Source organism: Pristis pectinata, chromosome 7 (assembly GCF_009764475.1).
Source record: "Pristis pectinata isolate sPriPec2 chromosome 7, sPriPec2.1.pri, whole genome shotgun sequence".
NCBI classification, from domain to species: domain Eukaryota; kingdom Metazoa; phylum Chordata; class Chondrichthyes; order Rhinopristiformes; family Pristidae; genus Pristis; species Pristis pectinata.
The window spans coordinates 67,921,691-67,941,510 of NC_067411.1; the positions used below are offsets into that span (position 1 = coordinate 67,921,691).

The window sequence follows — 19,820 nt, forward strand, 5'->3', positions numbered from 1 at the left end:
AATTAAAGGTTTGTTTTGTTTTGATAATGCACTGAGAAAGAAGGCAGTTAAAATACACGTCAAGATGATTTTCCCTGAAGATTCTAAGCAATGGCCATCTCTTTCATGTGTTTCTTCAACATGTACATTTGTCTTGGGATGTCTCTTGACCTAGGCATGGCAGGTGTTGGGGATGGAGTAGGGGGTTGTCTGCCTTACACCTCCTCGCGTATTAATATGTGGAGATAACATCTGAGACACAAACACCCAATGACAGCCTTTTAAACATTAGCCTAAAAGCCAAGCATCGGGCAACCTAAGAAAATTCAACACAACTGGGTGTTTAAACATTACTGAGGGAGAGATTGGTATCATTTAACCTGCATTTTGCACCAATTTGCCAGTTTCTGTGTATGACAATACAGTATATATTCTGCACTAATTTGTTCACAGTGGTTTATAATCAGAGGAAGAAGCTAATTTAAATGTATAAAGAAGGATCATATCTGGAGTATTGCATTCAGTTCTGGTCACCCCATTATAAGAAGGTTGTGGGGACTTTGGAGAAGATGCAGAAGAGGTTTACCAGGATGCTACCTGGATTAGAGGGCACGTGCTATAAGGAGAGGTTGGACAAACTTGGGTTGTTTTCTCTGGAGCGGCGGAGGCTGAGGGGAGACCTGATAGAAGTTTATAAAATTATGAGAGACATAGGGGGGAGTAGACAGCTGGTATCTTTTTCCCAGGTTCGAAATGTCTAATACTGGAGGACATGCATTTAAGGCGAGAAGGGAAAAGTTCAAAGGAGATTTTTTATATAGAGGGTGGTGGGTGCCTGGAATGCACTGCCAGAGGTGGTGGTGGAGGCAGATACAATAGAGGTGATTAAGAGGCTCTTAGATAGGCCGTGAATATGCAGAGAATGGAGGGATATGGATCATATGCAGACAGAAGGGATTAGTGTCATTAGCTTAATTAGTTCTACACAACATCATGGACCAAGGGGCCTGTTCCTGTGCTGTACCTTTCTCTGTTCTATGTTCTGAGGATTGTGCTTCTGTCCTGGGGCCTTCCTGCAGACATCTGTGTGGAACTGTCCAGAGCACACACTAAATAATCTCTTCTGTTCCATTATATCCTAACCAGCCTAAAGGCTGTCAAAAAAAAGGACAGAAAAAATGTCTTTACCATTTGACAATTTCTGACACCTGATACAATAATACTTTTTAAACCATTTTATACAATGTGAGCCTCGCTAGTAAATTCAGTAATTATTGGCCATCCTTACCAACCTTGAAAAGGTGGTGTTAAGATGACTCCTCATATTATAGCAGCCCATTTAATGATAGTACATCCACAGTGTTGCTGGGTACAGGACTCACAAGATCACAAGATAAGGGAGCAGAAGCAGGCCATTCGGCCCATCGAGTCTGCTCCAAGGAAAAGGGAAAAAGAAATGGGGTGGGAAAAAAGAGAGAGGAAAAAAAACTATTCTAATCCCATTTGCCAGCCTTATCCCCATATCCCTTGATACCCTGACTATTTAGATATCTGTCTATCTCCTCCTTGAATACCCCCACTGATCTGGCCTCCACTGCTGTGCGTGGCAAGGAGTTCCACAATTTCACCACCCTCTGGGTAAAGAAACTTCTCCTCATCTCTGTCTTGAAACTGTACCCTCTAATTCTAAGATTGTGCCCTCTGGTCCTGGACACGCCCACCAAGGGAAACAGCCTAGCCACATCTACTCTATCCTTACCTGTCAACATTTTAAATGTCGCTACGAGGTCCCCTCTCATCCTTCTGTACTCCAGCGAGTACAGTCCAAGAGCCGACAAACGCTCATCATACTTAAGCCCTTTCATTCCTGGAATCATTCTCGTAAATCTCCTCTGAACCCTCTCCAACGTCAGCACATCCTTCCTAAGATGCGGGGCCCAAAACTGCGCACAGTATTCCAAATGAGGCCTCACTAGCGCCGCGTAGAGCCTCATCAACACGTCCTTACTTTTATACACTATCAATATTGAAACAATGGTGATTTATCTCCAAGTCCAAACACTGTGCAACCAGAAGGGGACAACTGCAAGCTGCTACTAGCTCATGCATGACACTCTGTTCTTTCTATTCCCACTCCCCCAGAACATAGCAATGAGATTCTTCCAATGAGGCAACAGGCCCAAAAACAATCTCTAACTTTGGATAAACTGCCTATGGAAGCTCCAGGACCAATATTGGTTGAGCCTTGGGCACCTGGATTATGGTTGTTGCTTGTGGCCAGTCACCTGCTTTAGGATCAAAAGGAGGCCAAATCCAGCTTCTATCATGACTATCTTCCAGTTATACAGGATGACTTACTGATATGGTTAAGCATTTTGCATTAATTCTGTTTTAACATAAAGACAACTTATACCAATTGGATAAAGTAAATTTGTTATTTTTTAGTATATTCATTTTTTGTGAAACAAAGCAGCTTCGACCCTCACATTGACTTAATTAAGTAGTAAGTACATCTTCCACAGAATTTGAACAGAAGCTTTTTTTAAAGGTCCAAAATTGGTATGTTTGTGAGGTATGCTCCAATCCTGATGCCAGAAACATACTTATTTGTATTACCGTTAACCATATTCACACAGTGACCATGTGCAAGGCTTTCTTATTACTTTCTGCAATGCATCATTGAGGACACTGTGGGAGCAGAAATAGAACAATATTGCAAGTCCGGTTCCACACACACAGGGTCTCTCAGTGTGCTAAACTAATCTGAATTGGACAAAAGCCTGGCAAGAGCAGAATATTCCCCATTATAATATCAGCCCATTACAACAAAATCCCAAAGGCAACAATCATTTCCCACCCGAAAACTATGGACAGAAATATTGTGAAATGTTGCGTAGTACCATCTTGTTAAAAAGTCAAGGACACACATTTAAATAATAATTTGAACAGGGAAAATAATTTGTGAAGGGACCAAAATAAATCTCTAAAATTTGGCACAGTTCAGGCTCCCACTTTTAATTAAAATCTCACTGTTAAGGCCCACATTAAATATCTTTATGTAAAATGAAATTAGTTTCCAAAATACCAGAGTTATTTAGCTACTTCCAGAGATTACAAGAAGAATGATATTCTAAGCGACAAATTCTGAAAGTATTATATTAATAACAACTGCACCTTTCACTCCTTTGGGTAGTCCCTATACATGCAGTGTGATTCTCTGTAAGACTTCATAATGTAGATCTTCCTGGATTTGTGAATGGCTTTTTTACAATATGGTGATAATCCAGAGCTATACTTGAATGACTGATCTGTACTCAGCAAAATTTGCTAAACAAACATTGGTATTCAGTTCATTTCTGTTGGCTTCCTCTTTTCAATGAATGTTATTTTAAAAGTGCTCCCAATATAAGGAGTCTACAACATTCTATTTTATTTACATGATTAAAGTTCAAAAAGTTTTTTTAACTTGAGTTTAAAGGAATTATTAGAAAAATAAAACACAAAATAAAAGATTTCCCTATAATCTAATGCCAATATGTATGACTAAATTTCAATCAGTTATTTACATTCCCCTTTCTCAGTCTGAATGACTTCAGTCAAACAGAAGTTAATCTGATCAACAAAATTAGATGTGTAAAATACTTCTTAAAAAATTGATCTTTTTGATTGATGCAAATAAACCATAAAATTTGAAGAAATAAAATTGTATTGCATTGTCAATGGGTACAATCAATGAGTATTTAACAAGTTCAGAAGAGGAAGAGGGAAACAAAGCACAGTGCTTGGCATTGTGCATTTTTATGTTGACCAAAGCAAAAAAACTCCGCAGTTTCTAAGGATGCGGTAAATTGGCATGTCAGATTTTATGGGGAAGATAAATTGAGACAAGATACCTATTGCTAGAACCAACTGAGGTTTAGTCCAGAGTAGTTAAGCCATATGATTTACTGTCAACTCAGTTTAGGAATGCAGACAACGTAATTCACCTGTGGATATAAATGAACACAGATTTCAACAGAAACAGCTGTCACAAAATCCTGACGTTTGCTGGATGATTTATCACTTTCTTCTGATCGCTGTGTCGTGTGTTTTCAGAGTTTTAGTTTCCTTTAGAGATTTTGAGGAACAGATGAGTTGAGCGCTGTGTCAACATCTGTAGCAGTATTGGATAGGGTGTGATGTTACTGTAAATTATATCCTTATGTTGGTGTACATTACAGTGTTCTGTGAAATGTGGCAAAGGGGCTCGACATCGAACTATAAAGTGCACCAATCCACGCAAGAAATGCGATTTATCAACACGCCCAAAGGAGGCAGAAGATTGCGAGGATTATTCAAAATGCTACGTCTGGAGAACAGGAGACTGGTCTAAGGTGGTACATAGTCAATAAATCATTTTCATTTAATTTTCCTGTCAGATTATTAAGGGTGTTCAGTGCATTTTGTATACAGCTGCATAAGATGGCAAAAGGTACTTGAGTGTTTTAACACCATCACTTGTCTGGTATTGATCAGCAAGTCAAAGACTGCAGTTGGCTAAGCTTTTACAGTGAGAAGTAAAGCAGATTTTGTAGAGAATGTATCTATTGAATAGATGACAACAGAACACTCAGAGACTAATTAATTGGAGACAAATTTATCAGACTTTACTCTGCAGAAAATGTACAGAATTATAAACCTAAGATTGTAATGTTAATATTGTAGATAAAAATCACAGAAGAACCCCCAATGGGTCATCATGTTAACATCATCATCAACATGGAGTAGGATTGGTCAGTAATCTCCATTGAATCAGTTAATCTCAACCGTAGAGTTACAGGGAAAACCAGAAGTGGCCTTGTCCCAGGTTAGGGAGGGTAAAATTGGAAACTCTGCTGGTAGTGCACAACTGGACATGGCTTGAGAACTAGATCAAGTTCAGAGATGGTGCTTACACATTGAATATCCATCACACTGATACATTACTGTCAAGTCTCACACACTTGAGCAAGGCACTGAGGGCAGTCAAATTTAATGGAACCATTGTTTCAAAAAATTGGTGCCTTTGGGAAAGAAATGGAAAAATTGACAGGAAACACTGTGAATGCTTGAATTAAAAATGCCCATTTCACAATTGAAAACATCTATTGCGGATGTCTGTCAACCTCTGCAATAAACGTGGAGTTAACTGCCAAATGGGACCTTCATCTGAAATGTTCTATGGAGACTTTTTTTAAAAGATATTTATTAGTCACATGTACATCGAAACACACAGCCAAATGCCATTTTTTTGTGTTACTGAGAATGTGCTGGGGGCAGCCCACAAGTGTCGTCACTCTTCCATTGCCAACATAGCATGCCCACAGCTCCTAACCTGCACGACTTTGGAACGTGGGAGGAAACCAGAGCACCCAGAGGAAACCCACGCAGACACATGGGGAGAACGTACAAATTCCTTACAGACAGTGGCAGGAATTGAACCCAGGTCGCTGGCTCTGTAATAGCATTATGCTAACCACTACACTACCGTGCCTGACTTGCACTATTTTTGTTAATCTATCATTTCTCTCAGAGGCTGATTATTCTGCTGTGCATTTTCTGTTTTTATTTATTTCAATTACAGTACTATTTTCTTTTGTGCCCCAACCCCTCCCCTTCAGTATAACTTTCTCCACCAATCTTTTAGCTTCCATTAAGAGGGCATGGCTTTAAGTAATGGGTGAGAAGTTCAAGGGAGGTATCAGAGGAAGGTTTTTTTTACCCAGAGAGTGGTTGGGCCATGGAATGCGCTGCCTGGGGCAGTGGTGGAGGCAGGTACATTGGTAAAATTCAAGACATTACTAGATAGGAAAATGGAGGAATTTAAAGTAGAGGGATATGTGGGAGGAAGGGGTTAGATAGTCTTAGGTGAGGTTTAAAGGTCAGCACAACATTGTGGGCCGAAAGGCCTGCATTGTGCTGTACTGTTCTATGTTCTAAACCTGGTGCCACTCTTAAATAGGGTAAGTGTAATAGGACTTCTTCTAGTGTAAAATGCAATCATCCCAGCTAGGGAGTGTCAAAAATGGAAACCATTCCTTCTTGGCAGTTTTATTTCTTAAATTTCCTTTTTCTTCCCAGACTGACCCACCACATCAGGTCTCCTAACACAGCTGGGAGCCAGTCAGCTGGCGTCAGTAATGAGATTATTGGCAAGTGGGTTCATTAGAATTCCCATAGATTCACATCTGGGTCTGTCTTGGATGCCAACTGGGAGATGTACAAACTGGTAAAAATTCAATACGTCCAAGTAGAAACTGTTTGTGCTACTTTTTAACTTTACACAGCTCTAGGGAGTGCTTTATGGTGAAAGTGATCTATCCAAGACTGGCTTGCATCATTCCCTCCAATTTTCCCCTCCAGGGTGAAATTTTAATTTAATCTACCCATTCCCCGACTGCCCCACAAAAAATGCATATATCGGGGGACTGGAGGTGATTGGAGTTAAATCGACAAAAATGTAGAACCCACATCTGACCTATTGCAAATGTGCCTGCTCCCTGTTTAATTATGACACATGCAAAGGGAAGTATGTAATTGTTTAGGATATTTAAATCATAGTGCTTTAGTGCAATGTTCACCTGGGTTTAAAGGTGACATCTTCTGCAGTAGTTTCCCAGAATTTAGCTTTAAATGGAGGCATGTTTGGTGGCTTTCACAGGGAGAGTAAACAGGAGAAGTCAACTTTCTCAGTTGTCTTAGAGAAATGGTTTGGCGAGAGTAGTTGTTGCAAGAATCTTGCCAGTATTTCTTCACACACAAGCTGTCAGGACGGATTGTGCCAAGAGTGCCTCAGGTGAGGAAGAGCATCAGCAATGGCAAGGGCATGCTTTGTGGGGAACTGTAGGTGAACAGGGAGAGGGGGAAATAGGGTCAATGGAGTGAAAAGCAACAAAAGCATTGCAGGAGGCATTACCCACGAGAAAGACAGCAGCTTAGTTTTCTTTTGATTTCTTGGAAGAGTGTGCTTTTGGAAGCCGATCCTGTTTTGTAAGGTGGATGTAGCCGCTGTGCATTATCAGTGGCTGTGAAAGTCACAACCACTCTCGCCAATTCTGCCTCTGGTTCCCTTCCAGGATGCTATTGAAAACATCAAAGGGTCTCTCAGTCACCCACCTCTTAAATGCATAACGGATTTTGTTCGTGAATTGATAGCTTACCAGGATTGGCAATTATGTGGAGCTTTTGACATGATAATAGCCAGGTCAAGGGAGCACTTGTATTTGTGCCCCTGACTGGCTTCCTACAGTTACAGGATGTCATAGATTGTACATATGGAGCAATCTGAGGATGACCAGGTAAAGCATCAACCACATAGGATTTCATTCAGATTCAGATTAGTTTATACACTAGGGTGCAATGAAATTCCTTGCTTGCCTGCCACCACAAGAAAATGTTAATGGAGGTATTACATTCCCTGGAACCTGGTCTTGTGGCTTCATACTGCCATAGTGTAACAAAATCAACCTGGTGATACTTGGAAGCACATTTAAGAGCTGGCTGCCAGGCAACAATGGGTGCTCTCTCCAAACATTGAAGGACCCCACTGATGAGCTCCAAGACTGCCGCAGTGAGAGCCATTTAATAATTGGATGCATCAACAAGCAAGTAATTTCTTGCTCAGGATGCATTTTAAGTACCTAGGTATGTTTGGAGGTGCCTTTCAGTGTCCATCGATGAGGATGCACAACATAATGCACAGAGAGGACAGAAAGAGGATGAAATACTTCTCTCCACTTGTCATCTCATGAGGATTCCAGTCATGCAGAGTGAGAACAGGAAGAAGAGGAGAACACACCCACCCACATTACAGCCAAGGTTGCCAATGATTTCTTGCCAGTGAAGCCAATGACCGAAGGTTCATTTCACACTGGAGCAGATCAACTACTGCATCCTCCAATTCCCTTCCACCATCCCCCTGCCTGCCTGCCTCCCTCCCAGATCCCTCCCCCATCAGGTTCCATCTGCCCATCTCTCCCTTAAATGGATCCCATTGTAACCTTCCTTCCTTGTCAGATTCCAGCACTTGTAGCCTTTGTGGCCCACAGACCCACATCAACCTCCCACCTCTGTCCCCACCTTCATTCTCCCTTCCCCCCACCTGGTTCCATCTGCCCCCTGCCCTTTTTTCCTTGTCAGCTCCCACCTGTCACCTACAAGCCTCTCTCTTCCAACTCCCTCTACCCTACCTGGTTCCATCTGTCCACCATTCCTTACCCCTCCTTGTTTGACCTATTACCTACCAGTCCTTGTCTCACCCCTCCCTCTCATCTCTTTATACTGGCTACCTTTCCTCTCCACTCTCAGTCCTAATGCAGGGTCTAGTCAAAACATCAACAATTCCTTTCCCTCCAACTATGCTGAGTTCCTCCAGCAGTTTTTTTGCAACCTCTGCCTTGAGCTGAGGTGGAGACAAACTGCTCTGATCCCTGCTGTGCTGGTGCAATTCTCAGAACTGAAGGCTAATGGTTTTTGAGGCCCATCAGGGGCTTCATCACCAATTACTCCACCTGTACAGGGAAAGGCAGGCTCTGCTCCCACAACACAAGACAGTGTGCCTGAGCCTGACTGACAAGAACATAATAAAGTGGAAGCACTTTACGCACTTCAGTTTCATCTCTCCACATTACAACTGTGTCAAAATTCTCAAAGTGCTCACTTGAAATTCATAGGAGGAGGCAGGTCCATCCACAGAAGGTATCCGCACAGTGGCTTCATTCATCTTCAGCAGACTAATCTTTCTGGTGGACTTTTCCATGATAGTGAACACTATACTTGGCAGAACTGCTAGTGCCTCCCATTTTTGTTACTCACCCACTATGACTACCCCTTTCCTGGCCCCTGGGGAGCTTGGTCCAGTTGAGCAAAGCTTGGAGAGAGGGCTGTGCCTCACAACACTGAGTGCTCAGCTGCACCTATCACCAGAGTGTGCTCAGGTGATCCACCAGCTGAAGACCAGTCAAGAGGTACTGAAGTTCTCCGCTCTGCACAAGTACCTGGAATGCATGTGCCTGTGCTGGTGTTGAGGCACCTTTAGCTGGTATCAGCTATCTCGAGGAAACATTACCCAGGTAGAATACAAGATGATGTATTTCATTTGATAGCTCTTGGGAAGAGAAGAGAGAGATACCAATTAGTAAGGGGGATGTCACTTCTGAAGAGAATTGAGGTGATTGCATTGGTGATGAGGATTGGATATTTAATGCTGTCACCAAGCTGCTGCAAAGTCTATGTGTCTCCCATCTTTGATGGTAAAGAGCAGATATACATCAGTAACCTGTTCTGCAGATATCAGCTGAACTGTTTGTGCAGGTCCTCTCTGATCCTCTTTCCTTCCACCATATGCTCTTTTCACCTTTATGACTGAATGACAGAAATCATAGGGATAAAGCATGGATTTCCCTAACTGATACAGTTGACACAATGCTGCAACAGTTAGTGCTGCTGCCTCATGGCTCCAGTGACCCAGGTTTGATCCTGACCTCGGATGCTGTCTATGTGGAGTTTGCACAATCTCCCAGTGGCTATGTGGGCTTCCTTCCAGTGCTCTAGTTTCTTCCTGCATCCCAATTAGCTAGTAAGCTAATTAGCTACTATAAGGTGCCCCTTAATGTAGATGAGTGGCAGGAGAATCAGGAGCACTTAATGGACATATCTGGGAGAATAGGTAACAGGGAAATAGGGAACAGGTAACAGTGGAGGAATGGGACTCATGGGAATGCTCTGAGAGCTGGCATAGACCCATTGGGCTGAAGGGTCTCCTTCTATTCTGTGAGAAATAAGATTGACAAGGGCCACTGGTATGGACGTGGTGTTGAGGTCGTATCACGTTGCATGAGGAATGGGGTGGGTGGCCAGAAAATGATCTGATAAGTGAATTTGCAGAAGCGCGTAGAAGGTGAACAATGGACAGCCATGAAATTTAAGTGGGTTTGAGAAGTGACTTGACGGCACACACTTGGAAAGGCAGTGTGAAAGAAAGAGAATACTCTGGAGGGTATAGCTAATCAACAACTATGCTTGCATTTCCTGACCAGGTTAGATAGGGTTGTGAAACTGCTTCTGCACCCAATCCAACTACTGAGCACTTCTGCTGCTGACTTCCTCCAACCTTCTTGAAGAGATGAGACAGGGAATTTCTTCTTGCCATTATTTACCTCGATTACCTCCTCACCAGCTCCAACAGTACATCAACTGAGGAGGTAATCGAGTTAAATGCCAAGTGAGGCATTGTTGAAAAGGGGCTTTGGAATTTACCTCATTCCATGTTCACATTTTTACATGTCCTTTCAACTCCTGCACATCTTCAAGTCTCCCTCTGAGTAATTCTTTTGAGATTTTATTGTTGGTTTAAATCACATCCAACTCATCCACACTGGAGACTCAAAATCTGGAAGTAAAGATATCAATGGTGAAATAAGACATTTCCACTTATCTAAACACCTTCCAGATTTCACAGCCCAATCTGAAAACTTCTGAGCATTTTTATCAAATCCCTTACCTCTGGGGAAGTGTCAAGTATTTACTTCTCCTTCCTGATAGAATAAAAGTTACTGGAATTATAGCTATGAGTTTATATTCTGTCAATAGCTATCAGAAGTGATTTGGAACTGTCTCCCATCATGATGCTTAAATATAACCTCTGACCTTCTGTTAGCTGCATAAATAGAGCATAATCAAGCAACACAAAATTATTTTACTTATTTGTTCTCGTTGGTCAAATTAAATCAGCTGAACTGTAAGCAAACCCTGGAATCTGCAGAATAACTTTGGACAGGTAAACCAAAATAATTTAGCTGTTATAAAGAAGAGTAAAAGAAAGTTATTCAAAGAGCAGACTTAGGCCTAATGAGATAAATTGCCTACTTCTCTACTATACGATATAATGATTTTTTCTCTTCCAACACTGGCAGTCTTACTTTCAGCTACTAAAATTCTGAGCTTCAAAATTCCTTCCTAAATATTTCCATTTCTCTACTTCTCTTTCCTCCTTTAAGATGCTCTTTAAAGCCTGACTCTTTGCCCAGACTTTTGGCCATTTGTCCAAATATCACTTTATATGGCTCAGCGTCAGCATCAGTTTCTTAATGCTTCTATAAAGTACCTGGGGGCATTATACTACATCTGAAGTGCTGTACTGGCAAGCTGTAATGCCAAATTACCTTCAATTGGACAATTTAGGAATTCAAACTTCTTTTTAGACAACTTCACTTCCCAAAGTGCAAGAATTCAGCTGGTGGAATAATTGTTTTCAGTGTTCTGACCTTGTAAATGACCTTCAGCAAATCAGGTGCAGGAAACTTCTTGCATTGAGAAAGCTCTAACAGCAGACATTTTATATTTCCAAATCTCTAGCAGCCGCAGAAGAATTTTTTTTTAAACGTGTGCTTTGGCAGGTAAATCAAATGGCTAAGTTGTGTTCAGCAACAGCTTAACCACATGTTTAAACAATTACAGCTCTCATACTTGAAAGCTGTTTAATGTAAATGTTAGCTAGCATTTGATGTTTTCAGCATTTAAGATGCATATTTATCCCTAGGGTACAACAAATATTGATTTGCTCACACATTACATAAGAACTACTTTTGTGTCATTTGCAGTTTGTAAAGTAGCAAACTATTTAGTTAATTTTACATTTTTGCATTAGTACATAACCTCTTTTGTGAATGCAGTCATGCAAGGTTTGTACATTAAGTGGAAATGAACATTAAATTAGATTGCTTTTAGTGGTTGCTGAAAATATGCTTAAACATACAATGAAACAAAATAATTGTCAATAAAGGTGTAAATAAAACCTGCTGACATTCAAAATATAGGCTCACCGAGAAGGAATGGTTCTTTGGGCAAGATGTGAGTTTCCGCTTTCCATGGAACCATCCTAAGGAGACAGGCTTTTCTCTGTCATGTACCTGGGAACAGAATATTACAGGATGCAACGCAGAAAAACAACAGTAAAGAATGTTGATAACAGCTCTTCACCTTTTCCTTTTTGCATTTCTTTGGTATATCCAGGTTATTGCCCTGAATGGAAGCTGGGTGGGCTACATGTATAATGACAGAGCGCTTGTATCTGGATCAATTTGCAGTACTTGCATTTGTAGCCAGCTATAATGACGTGTTCATGTTCTTGCACATGCATGTCAGAAAATACAGGGATGATCAGAGAATTTCAGAAAGTTGATTTGAAGGCCGTTGGGTCCCAAAAATGATATATTACCTTTCTCAGTTTGTAAATTGATCTTCAGGGTGCACGCCTTATAGCAGCTGTTATTGGGTAGTATTTAGTAGACTATGCTTTCCATGCCAAAGGATTGTCAAAGATGGGTGAGGATATTGTAAATATAATCAACATTCTTTAGATTCAGGAATTGAGCCTCTGCATGGAAAGGCTCATTGGTCCAATCTCTTTTGCCAGAATTGGTCACTGTTGACTCCAGCTGGGCTTTACACTTTTACATTCACAGAGAACTTGAAGGTATAGTAATTGATCTGAAAAAAAACTAATAGAGATTTGCAATGTGTAAGTCTTATATAATGGGTTAAGTTGAATATTTTGAGGAGCTCTCCAGGGTGTGCCCATGGATGACATTCATGTGGATTACCAGAAGGCATTCATTAATATTCCATATATGAATTGGAGGCAATCTGTTGACAGTGATATAACATTGATTAGGAGGAAGGGATGAAAAGTACAGAAAATAGATACCGACTGAAATTGGCAGTGTTTGACTAGTATTGTCACCAAAAATCTGTACAGAGCCGTTATATTTATAAATGACTTGATTGAAATGTAAGGAAAGTGAATCATCTATCCAAAAATGCTGGCAATACTATGTTGAGTGGCATAATAAATATTGTAGGGAGAAGCATAAAATTGCAAAGGGACTTCACTTGATTACAGGTAGCCATCTTACCCGTGGTCATCCACTTTGGACCTAAGAGAGAATCCACTTTCAATCAGAGCATTTCTTTAAATGTCAAGGTTAGATATTGTGGAGGTGCAAAGATATGGGTACAGAATTGCCAAAGTAATGGCCTAATTAAATTATGATATTGAAGATCCCACAGTATCAGACCTCTGTATCATCCCAGCTGCCATTCCTACTGTATGTCTTGGAATGTCACTTAGCACTCTTACTTCTGGAGCTTCTTCCTCCCTCTCAGTATCTCTGGCCCTTGGCCTCTCACTTGGTCACTTCCAGGGTCCCTGCCTCCCTCTCTACTTACATTTATAAAATATGACAATTAATAGAAAGTAGTTTTGTTTTTGCAATTCTGTCTCATCTGTAAATTAGACATGAATTTTTGAAGTTCAGCCCCCAACTTAAATAGGGCCTTATTAAAACAACCTTCAGCTCTAGAGGACTGACTGCAAAGAATTTGGAACTTAGGTTGGAGCTGTGGAGAGCTCTGGTCAGACTCTCACTTAAAGTACTCCATTCAGTTCTGGGCACTGATCCTCGGGAGGAAATAATTAGTTTCAGCGGATGTAATGCTTGAACTAGAAGAATTATGTTATGAGATTATAGTCTAAGGTTTGTAAATTTGAGTATAAAGTTTATATAATTAAGATGCTCAAAATGATTAAATGAACAGATAATGTAGAGAGAAATTGTTTTGTCTGCTGGCATGGTCCATGACAAAAGAACACAACACCACTACTATCTGTTCCAATAATCATTAAGAGCGAGGTGGGCTCGGCAAAAATCAGTGCTTTGGATCTGTGAATCAGAACTGCCAATGCGCAGGTAAACAATCAAGCTTAAAATAATTCCATATGCACCCACCCCATTTCCCTTTCCATAATTTTGTGGAAGCGGGATAACCTTCACCATGAATATAGAATCAATGTTTTGTTCTCTTGATGTTACTCAGGTTGCATTTTATATTATAGCACTTAATGCATGGGCATTGTATGCAATTGTAAGAGGTTTTGACTTTCGACAACTGTCTCAATTCAGAAACATTCACCACCTCTGAAACCTCCCAGGTCAAATACTCAAGTACACTCCACGCCCTCATTCCCAAGTTGGAGATCACAGCTGTACAGATTGTGCCACCTGCTGAGCAAGCTGCATATGCTGTTGTTGGGACAGACAAATGAGCTATAATTCAACAAAAAACCTCTGAGGAATTAACCTGTTACCAGGACTTTTTGAGCCAGAAAATTATACAGTGCTTTGCAGCATTATTATAAATATTTTAAGAAAATCACTTTGGACTGAACACAAAAATTAATTACGTGTTCATTGTTGCTCAGGGTTATTTTATTGCCAATTTGGTAAATGAATTTAGGCTAGTGTCAGAAACAATGAACAGGCAAATGTGAAGAGTTTCAACGCAGAGGTACCAGACTTAAGTCCAGATATGTTATAACCTATTGCATCAGTCTTATTGGGTTGGTTCTAATAAAGACCCACTGCCCATTCATCCTCCACTGTTTAGTTTGCCTTCAACTTCCAGGGCAGTGTGCTGAGTTCAAGGGCAGAGCTCAGACGTACTGACCTGACCCTTCGTATTTGGCGTCTCAGCTTTACACCAGCTGTGGCTGACATATCTTGTGTGGGTCCATTCATTTGACTGTTGGCCCTGACTTGGATGGAAAAGGTAAGTTTTTCTTTTCTTTATTTTAATTAATATCACAGGCCAAGCACAATCCAGCCCGTTAATCAGTGCACTACAATTATAAATCAGTAATCATGCAATGGGTATAGTCAAATAGTGATCATCTTACTGGACTAGCTATCAGAGACAAGAAGTTGAATTTTGCCATGGCAGAGGGGAAGTTTAAATTCAGTTAATTAAATAAATCTGGAATTAATGTACCAGTAATTATGACTGTTAGTCATGATCTTTTTTAATTATGACCAGTAGTAATTATGACCATTAAACTCACCTAATTCACAGAAGGAAATGTACCAACCAACACAACACAATGTATCTGGCCCGTATGTGATTCCAGACCCTTAGCAACTGGCGGTCTCTGAAATGGCCCAGTACCCCACTCAATTTGAGGGCAATTAGGAATGAACAAAATAATACCAGCCTTCTCAGTGATGCCTACACCAGTGACTAAATGAAAAATAAAATTCGGCAGCAACACAATCCATTTACAGAATGCCTTTACTGTGGGCAAAATGTTCTATGGCATTTCAGAAGAGGGCTGCCAAACAAAAACTTAATGCCAGGTTCCTGGAACATCCTGGGTGTTCCAGGAATAAGTCTATTACCTGAATCTCGGTAAGGAATAGTGTGTGAGTAGTTGGGATTTCAGCAAGGAAGTCATCATTACGATTTACAAACTGCAAGAGGCAGATCTGCATTGCTGAAGACAGCAAGCATGTTGCTTGGTAAATACCAGATGTCAACTCTGGAATTCTGTTCATTAAACTGCAGCTGCTGGGTGACCATACATAGTGCATCATGAAGTAATCATCATGCCTTCTATCTGTCGCAATTCATTTTCCCATCTGCCAGCAGGTTAAACCAAAGGGTGGTTACTAGGCAACAATAGTTATCTGTTCATCACAAATTGCTTACAGCATGCAAGGAAGCCATTCGCCCCATTGAGCCCCATATCAGCCCTGTAACAAAGCAATCCTGCTGAACCCATTCCCCATAGCCCTGCAAATTCTTTCCTTTCAGATGCTTATCCAGTTCCCATTTTCATGCTGCAATTGAATTTGCCTTCACTACTACCCCTGACAGTGCATCCCAGACCAAAATAACTGTATGAAAAGGTTTCTCTTCATGTCAGTTTTGGTTCTTTTGCCAATCGACTTCATTCTCAGTCTGTTGCTTTTTGACTCCTCCACAGATGGCAACAGTTTTTTGCTATCTATTTTATCATTCCCTCCATGAGTTTAAATATCTCTGTCAGATCCCTTCGCAATTTCTGCTGTTCCAAGGAAACAGCTTCTCCAGTCAATCCTTGTAAGTAAAATCCCTCACTCCTTGAATTGCTTTGGTAAATCTTTTCTGCACCCTTTCAAAAGCCTTTCTGAAAATGTGGCTCTGGGAACTGAATGCAGTACTCTCATTATGCCCAAACCAGTGTTTCATTCATAACTTTCTTGCTCCTTAGCTCTATCCCTCTACTCATAAAGCCCAGGATCCCAGGTGTTCTTTTAACGATGTTCACAAACCATCCTGCCACTTTCAACAAACTATGCACATGTACAATAATAATATAAAAGAAAAAACAGAAAAAATGCTGGAAACAGACAGCATCTGCAGAAAGAGAAGCAGAGTTTTTTCAAGTTGAAAACCCCTGATCAGAACTGAGAAAGTACATATGTGACAAGCATACTGCATATACACCCAAATCACTCAATCTTGTATCCTTTTAGAACTCTGCTTATGACCTCTGCTCATTCTTCTTTCCAAGGTGTAAGCATTTTTCAGCATTACATTTCATCTGCCACTGATCTGCCCATTCCACCAACCTGACTATATCTCCTTGAAGTCTGTTGCCATCCTTGTCATTCTGCCTCCTGGTTTTGTGTCAGCTGCATATTTGGGAATTGTATCCTGGCTATCCAGGAAAGTAGTTGTCCTAATACTGTACCCCTGGGGACCTCCACTATACATTTCCTTTCATTTCAAGAACCATTTCATTACTGTTCTCTGCTTCCTGTTACTTAGCTAATTTTATATCCATGCTGGTTCAGTGGGCTTCAGTCTTGCTGACAAGGCTATTACGTAGCACTTACGGAAATCCATGCATACCCATCAACCACATTTCCTCATCCACTTTGTGTTAACCCATCAACAAACTTATCAAGTTAGAGATACTTTGCCATTCTGGCTTTCTCTAATTAATACACACTTATCAAGAGATTGCTAATTCTGCCTCTCCCACTTGTTTCTCGAACTTTCCCCTGAAAGGTTATCATTTCACCACGTTTTGAACAAGGATATACCATTTGTAATTTTCTAGTCCTCAAGAACCACCCATGAATCTATGGAAAATTATTCCCTGGGCGTCTACAGTTTCTTCCCATACTTCCCTCAGCAACCAAGAAACACCCCAGCTATCCCAGCTGGACTGAGTGATTTATCTACTTTAAGCCATTCTAGTTACTCCTCTTGATCCATTCTTAGTCCATCCACAATTTCAACTGCATTTTCTTTTGCTACAACTGTGGCAGAATCTTATACTTACAATGACACAGAAGGAGACCATTCATCCCATTGGGTTCACGCTAGTTCCCCTGGAGCAATCCCATTTGTACCTTTACCCCTCTCACTTTCCTCTGTACCCGTGCAATTTATTCTTTCTCGCATTTGCCCCTCAGCTCTCCTTTGATGCTTTTTTGCCAGCTGTGTTCACTAAGAGGTAGCTTACAGTACATATGGCACACAGTCTACTGGCACACCTTTGGATCTGGGAGGGAACAGGAGCACACAGAGGAAATCCGCTTGACCACAGGCAGAACGTGCAAACCCTGCACCAACAGTAACTGAGGTCAAGATCGAACCCAAGTTACTGGAGTTGTGAGGCAGCAGGACTAACAGTTATGGCACTGTGCCCAGCCCCTACCCCTCCTTGCTACATCACTGTGCTGTCCACTTGCTAAAACCTGAATTAGACCCTCATTTAGTCTTCTGATCTCTGATCATCCACACCTCTCACACAACCCTTTACCGCTTCACATGCCAAAGAATATTTCCAGATTCCCATTTATGTTTGCCCCCAGTCTTTTCTCATTCAAACTCTATGGCGTTCTCATTTTCTCTTTCACTTCCTCCCTGAATTTATGAGGACCAGGTTGATTACCGACAATTATCAACCAGGCGTTTTTGCTCTATTTTGCCCTCTCTGCTGACATGATTCTTGATTGGTGTGAATCCATGCATGTATGGTCAAAATTGCATGCAATACGTTTCATGCTGCTGCACAAAATGAGATTGAACAGACCATTGGCATGATTCCATAATATAAAATAATATATTATTTATATTTTATATAAATATATAAATAATATGAAATAATATACTAAAATATAAAATAATATAAAACATAACATTAAATGATTCCACTGCCCAAATACCCTGGAGGAGCCTTTCAACACTCAACAAAGCAAGTCTCTGAATTCAAGGTAATTTGCTATATATTGCACAGCTTCACTGTTAGGGATTAGCCCTTGCCATCATACAGTATATGGTGAGAGGAGGAGACCCAATCCTGATAGCCCCTCTCGCAGCACAGTCTTTGAACAATTTATCGACTAAGGTATGAATAAACACATTCCCAATTCTCCGACCATCTGGTGCTGACCAACACAATGTAAGCTCGGCCACCAATCAAAGGTGAAAGGCAATGCAAAATAAACATTCTAAACCAAATTTAGAAATCAAAGCTCATCACAGTGCATTGAAACATCACTAATCACCCTTGTGCATTGTTGGATCTGCAGGCTGACAAGTCTCAGGTCTTATGGACTTCATCAGTGGTTGGTGAGGTTGTTGATGTGTTGGTTTTACTTTACTAAATTTCCCTGGATTTGAGCAAGGTTCCATTAGATTGGAAAATAGTGAATGTAACTTGATTATTAAAGAAGGGACGGAGACAGAAAGCCAGAAACTGCAGAGCAGTAGCTTAACATTTGTAATAGGGAAAGTGTTAGAAATTATTAACAAATATGTTACAGCAGGGCACTTTGAAAATGTTGAGGTAACCAGGCTAAGTTAACATGGCCTTGTGAAGGAAAAGTCGTGTTTGATCAATTTATTGATATGTTTTGAACAAGTAACATGTGCTGTAGATAAAGGGAAACCAGTGGATGTGGTATACTTAGGTTTCCAGAAAGCATTTGATAAGGTGCCACATCAGAGGTTATTGAAGAAAATAAAAACACATGATGTAGGAGATAACAGATTGTTATGGTTAGAAGATTGACTGGTTAGTAGGAAACAGACAGTAGGAATAAATGGGTCTTTTTCTGATTGGCAAGATCTAACAGGGATTAGTGCAAGGGCCTAACTTTTTACAATTTATATAAAGGACTTGGATGAAGGCACCAAAGGTGTGATTACTGAATTTACTAATGACACAAAGATAGAAAGAAAAGTAAATGTGAAGAGGATATAATAAGAAAAGGAAAGTTGATAGGTTAGGTGAGTGGCCAAAGAACTGCTAAATGGAATAAAATGTGGGAAAATGAGAAATTGTCCATTTTGGAATGAAAAATAATAAAGCATATTTTTCTATCCATTTCTGTGACCTGCACTTTGCTGGCACAGCCAGCAGTTATTACATTTCCCTAATAGCACTTGAGAAGGTAGTAATGAGTCATCACCATGAACCACTGCAGTTCTTTTAGTGCTGTTGGATGGCGTGTTCCAGAATTTAGACCCAGCAACAAGAAAGAACAATGATATTTTTTCCAGGTCAGGACAGTGTACAGTTTGGAGGGAGACCTGCAAGTGGTGCTGTTCACATGCACTTGCTGCTCTCATTCTTCTTGGAAGTCGAGGTCACAGGCCTGGGAGGTGCTGTCGGGATTGCCTGAGCAATAACCACGTTCTGCACTAGTAACGGAGGGAATAAATGTTTAGGGTGGAATACCAATTGAGCAGGTCCATTAAGCATGATGATATCAAGCTTTTGAAGACTTGTAGCACTTAACTCTTCCAGACAAGTGTAACTATTCCATCATGTTTGTGACTGGTACCTTGTAGATGATGGAAGGGCTTTGGGGTGTCAAGGGTGAGTTACTTCTGGTCTGCTCTTATAACCATGCTATTTTTATGATTGATCCAGTTGAATTTCTGCTCAGCAGTGACCTCCAGGATATTAATGATGCAGGACTTGGCAAGGG

At 40.8% G+C, this 19,820-nt stretch overlaps 1 protein-coding gene across 1 annotated transcript in view; it reads left to right on the forward strand.

Moving 5' to 3' along the window:
- LOC127572671 (A disintegrin and metalloproteinase with thrombospondin motifs 19-like) overlaps positions 1 to 19,820 on the forward strand; it is a 282,491-nt gene that overhangs the window by 247,625 nt on the left and 15,046 nt on the right. Inside the window, exon 22 of the mRNA XM_052020173.1 lies at positions 4,200 to 4,352. Within this exon, the coding sequence (XP_051876133.1) occupies positions 4,200 to 4,352 (153 nt within the window). The remainder of the gene's footprint in view (positions 1 to 4,199; positions 4,353 to 19,820) is intronic.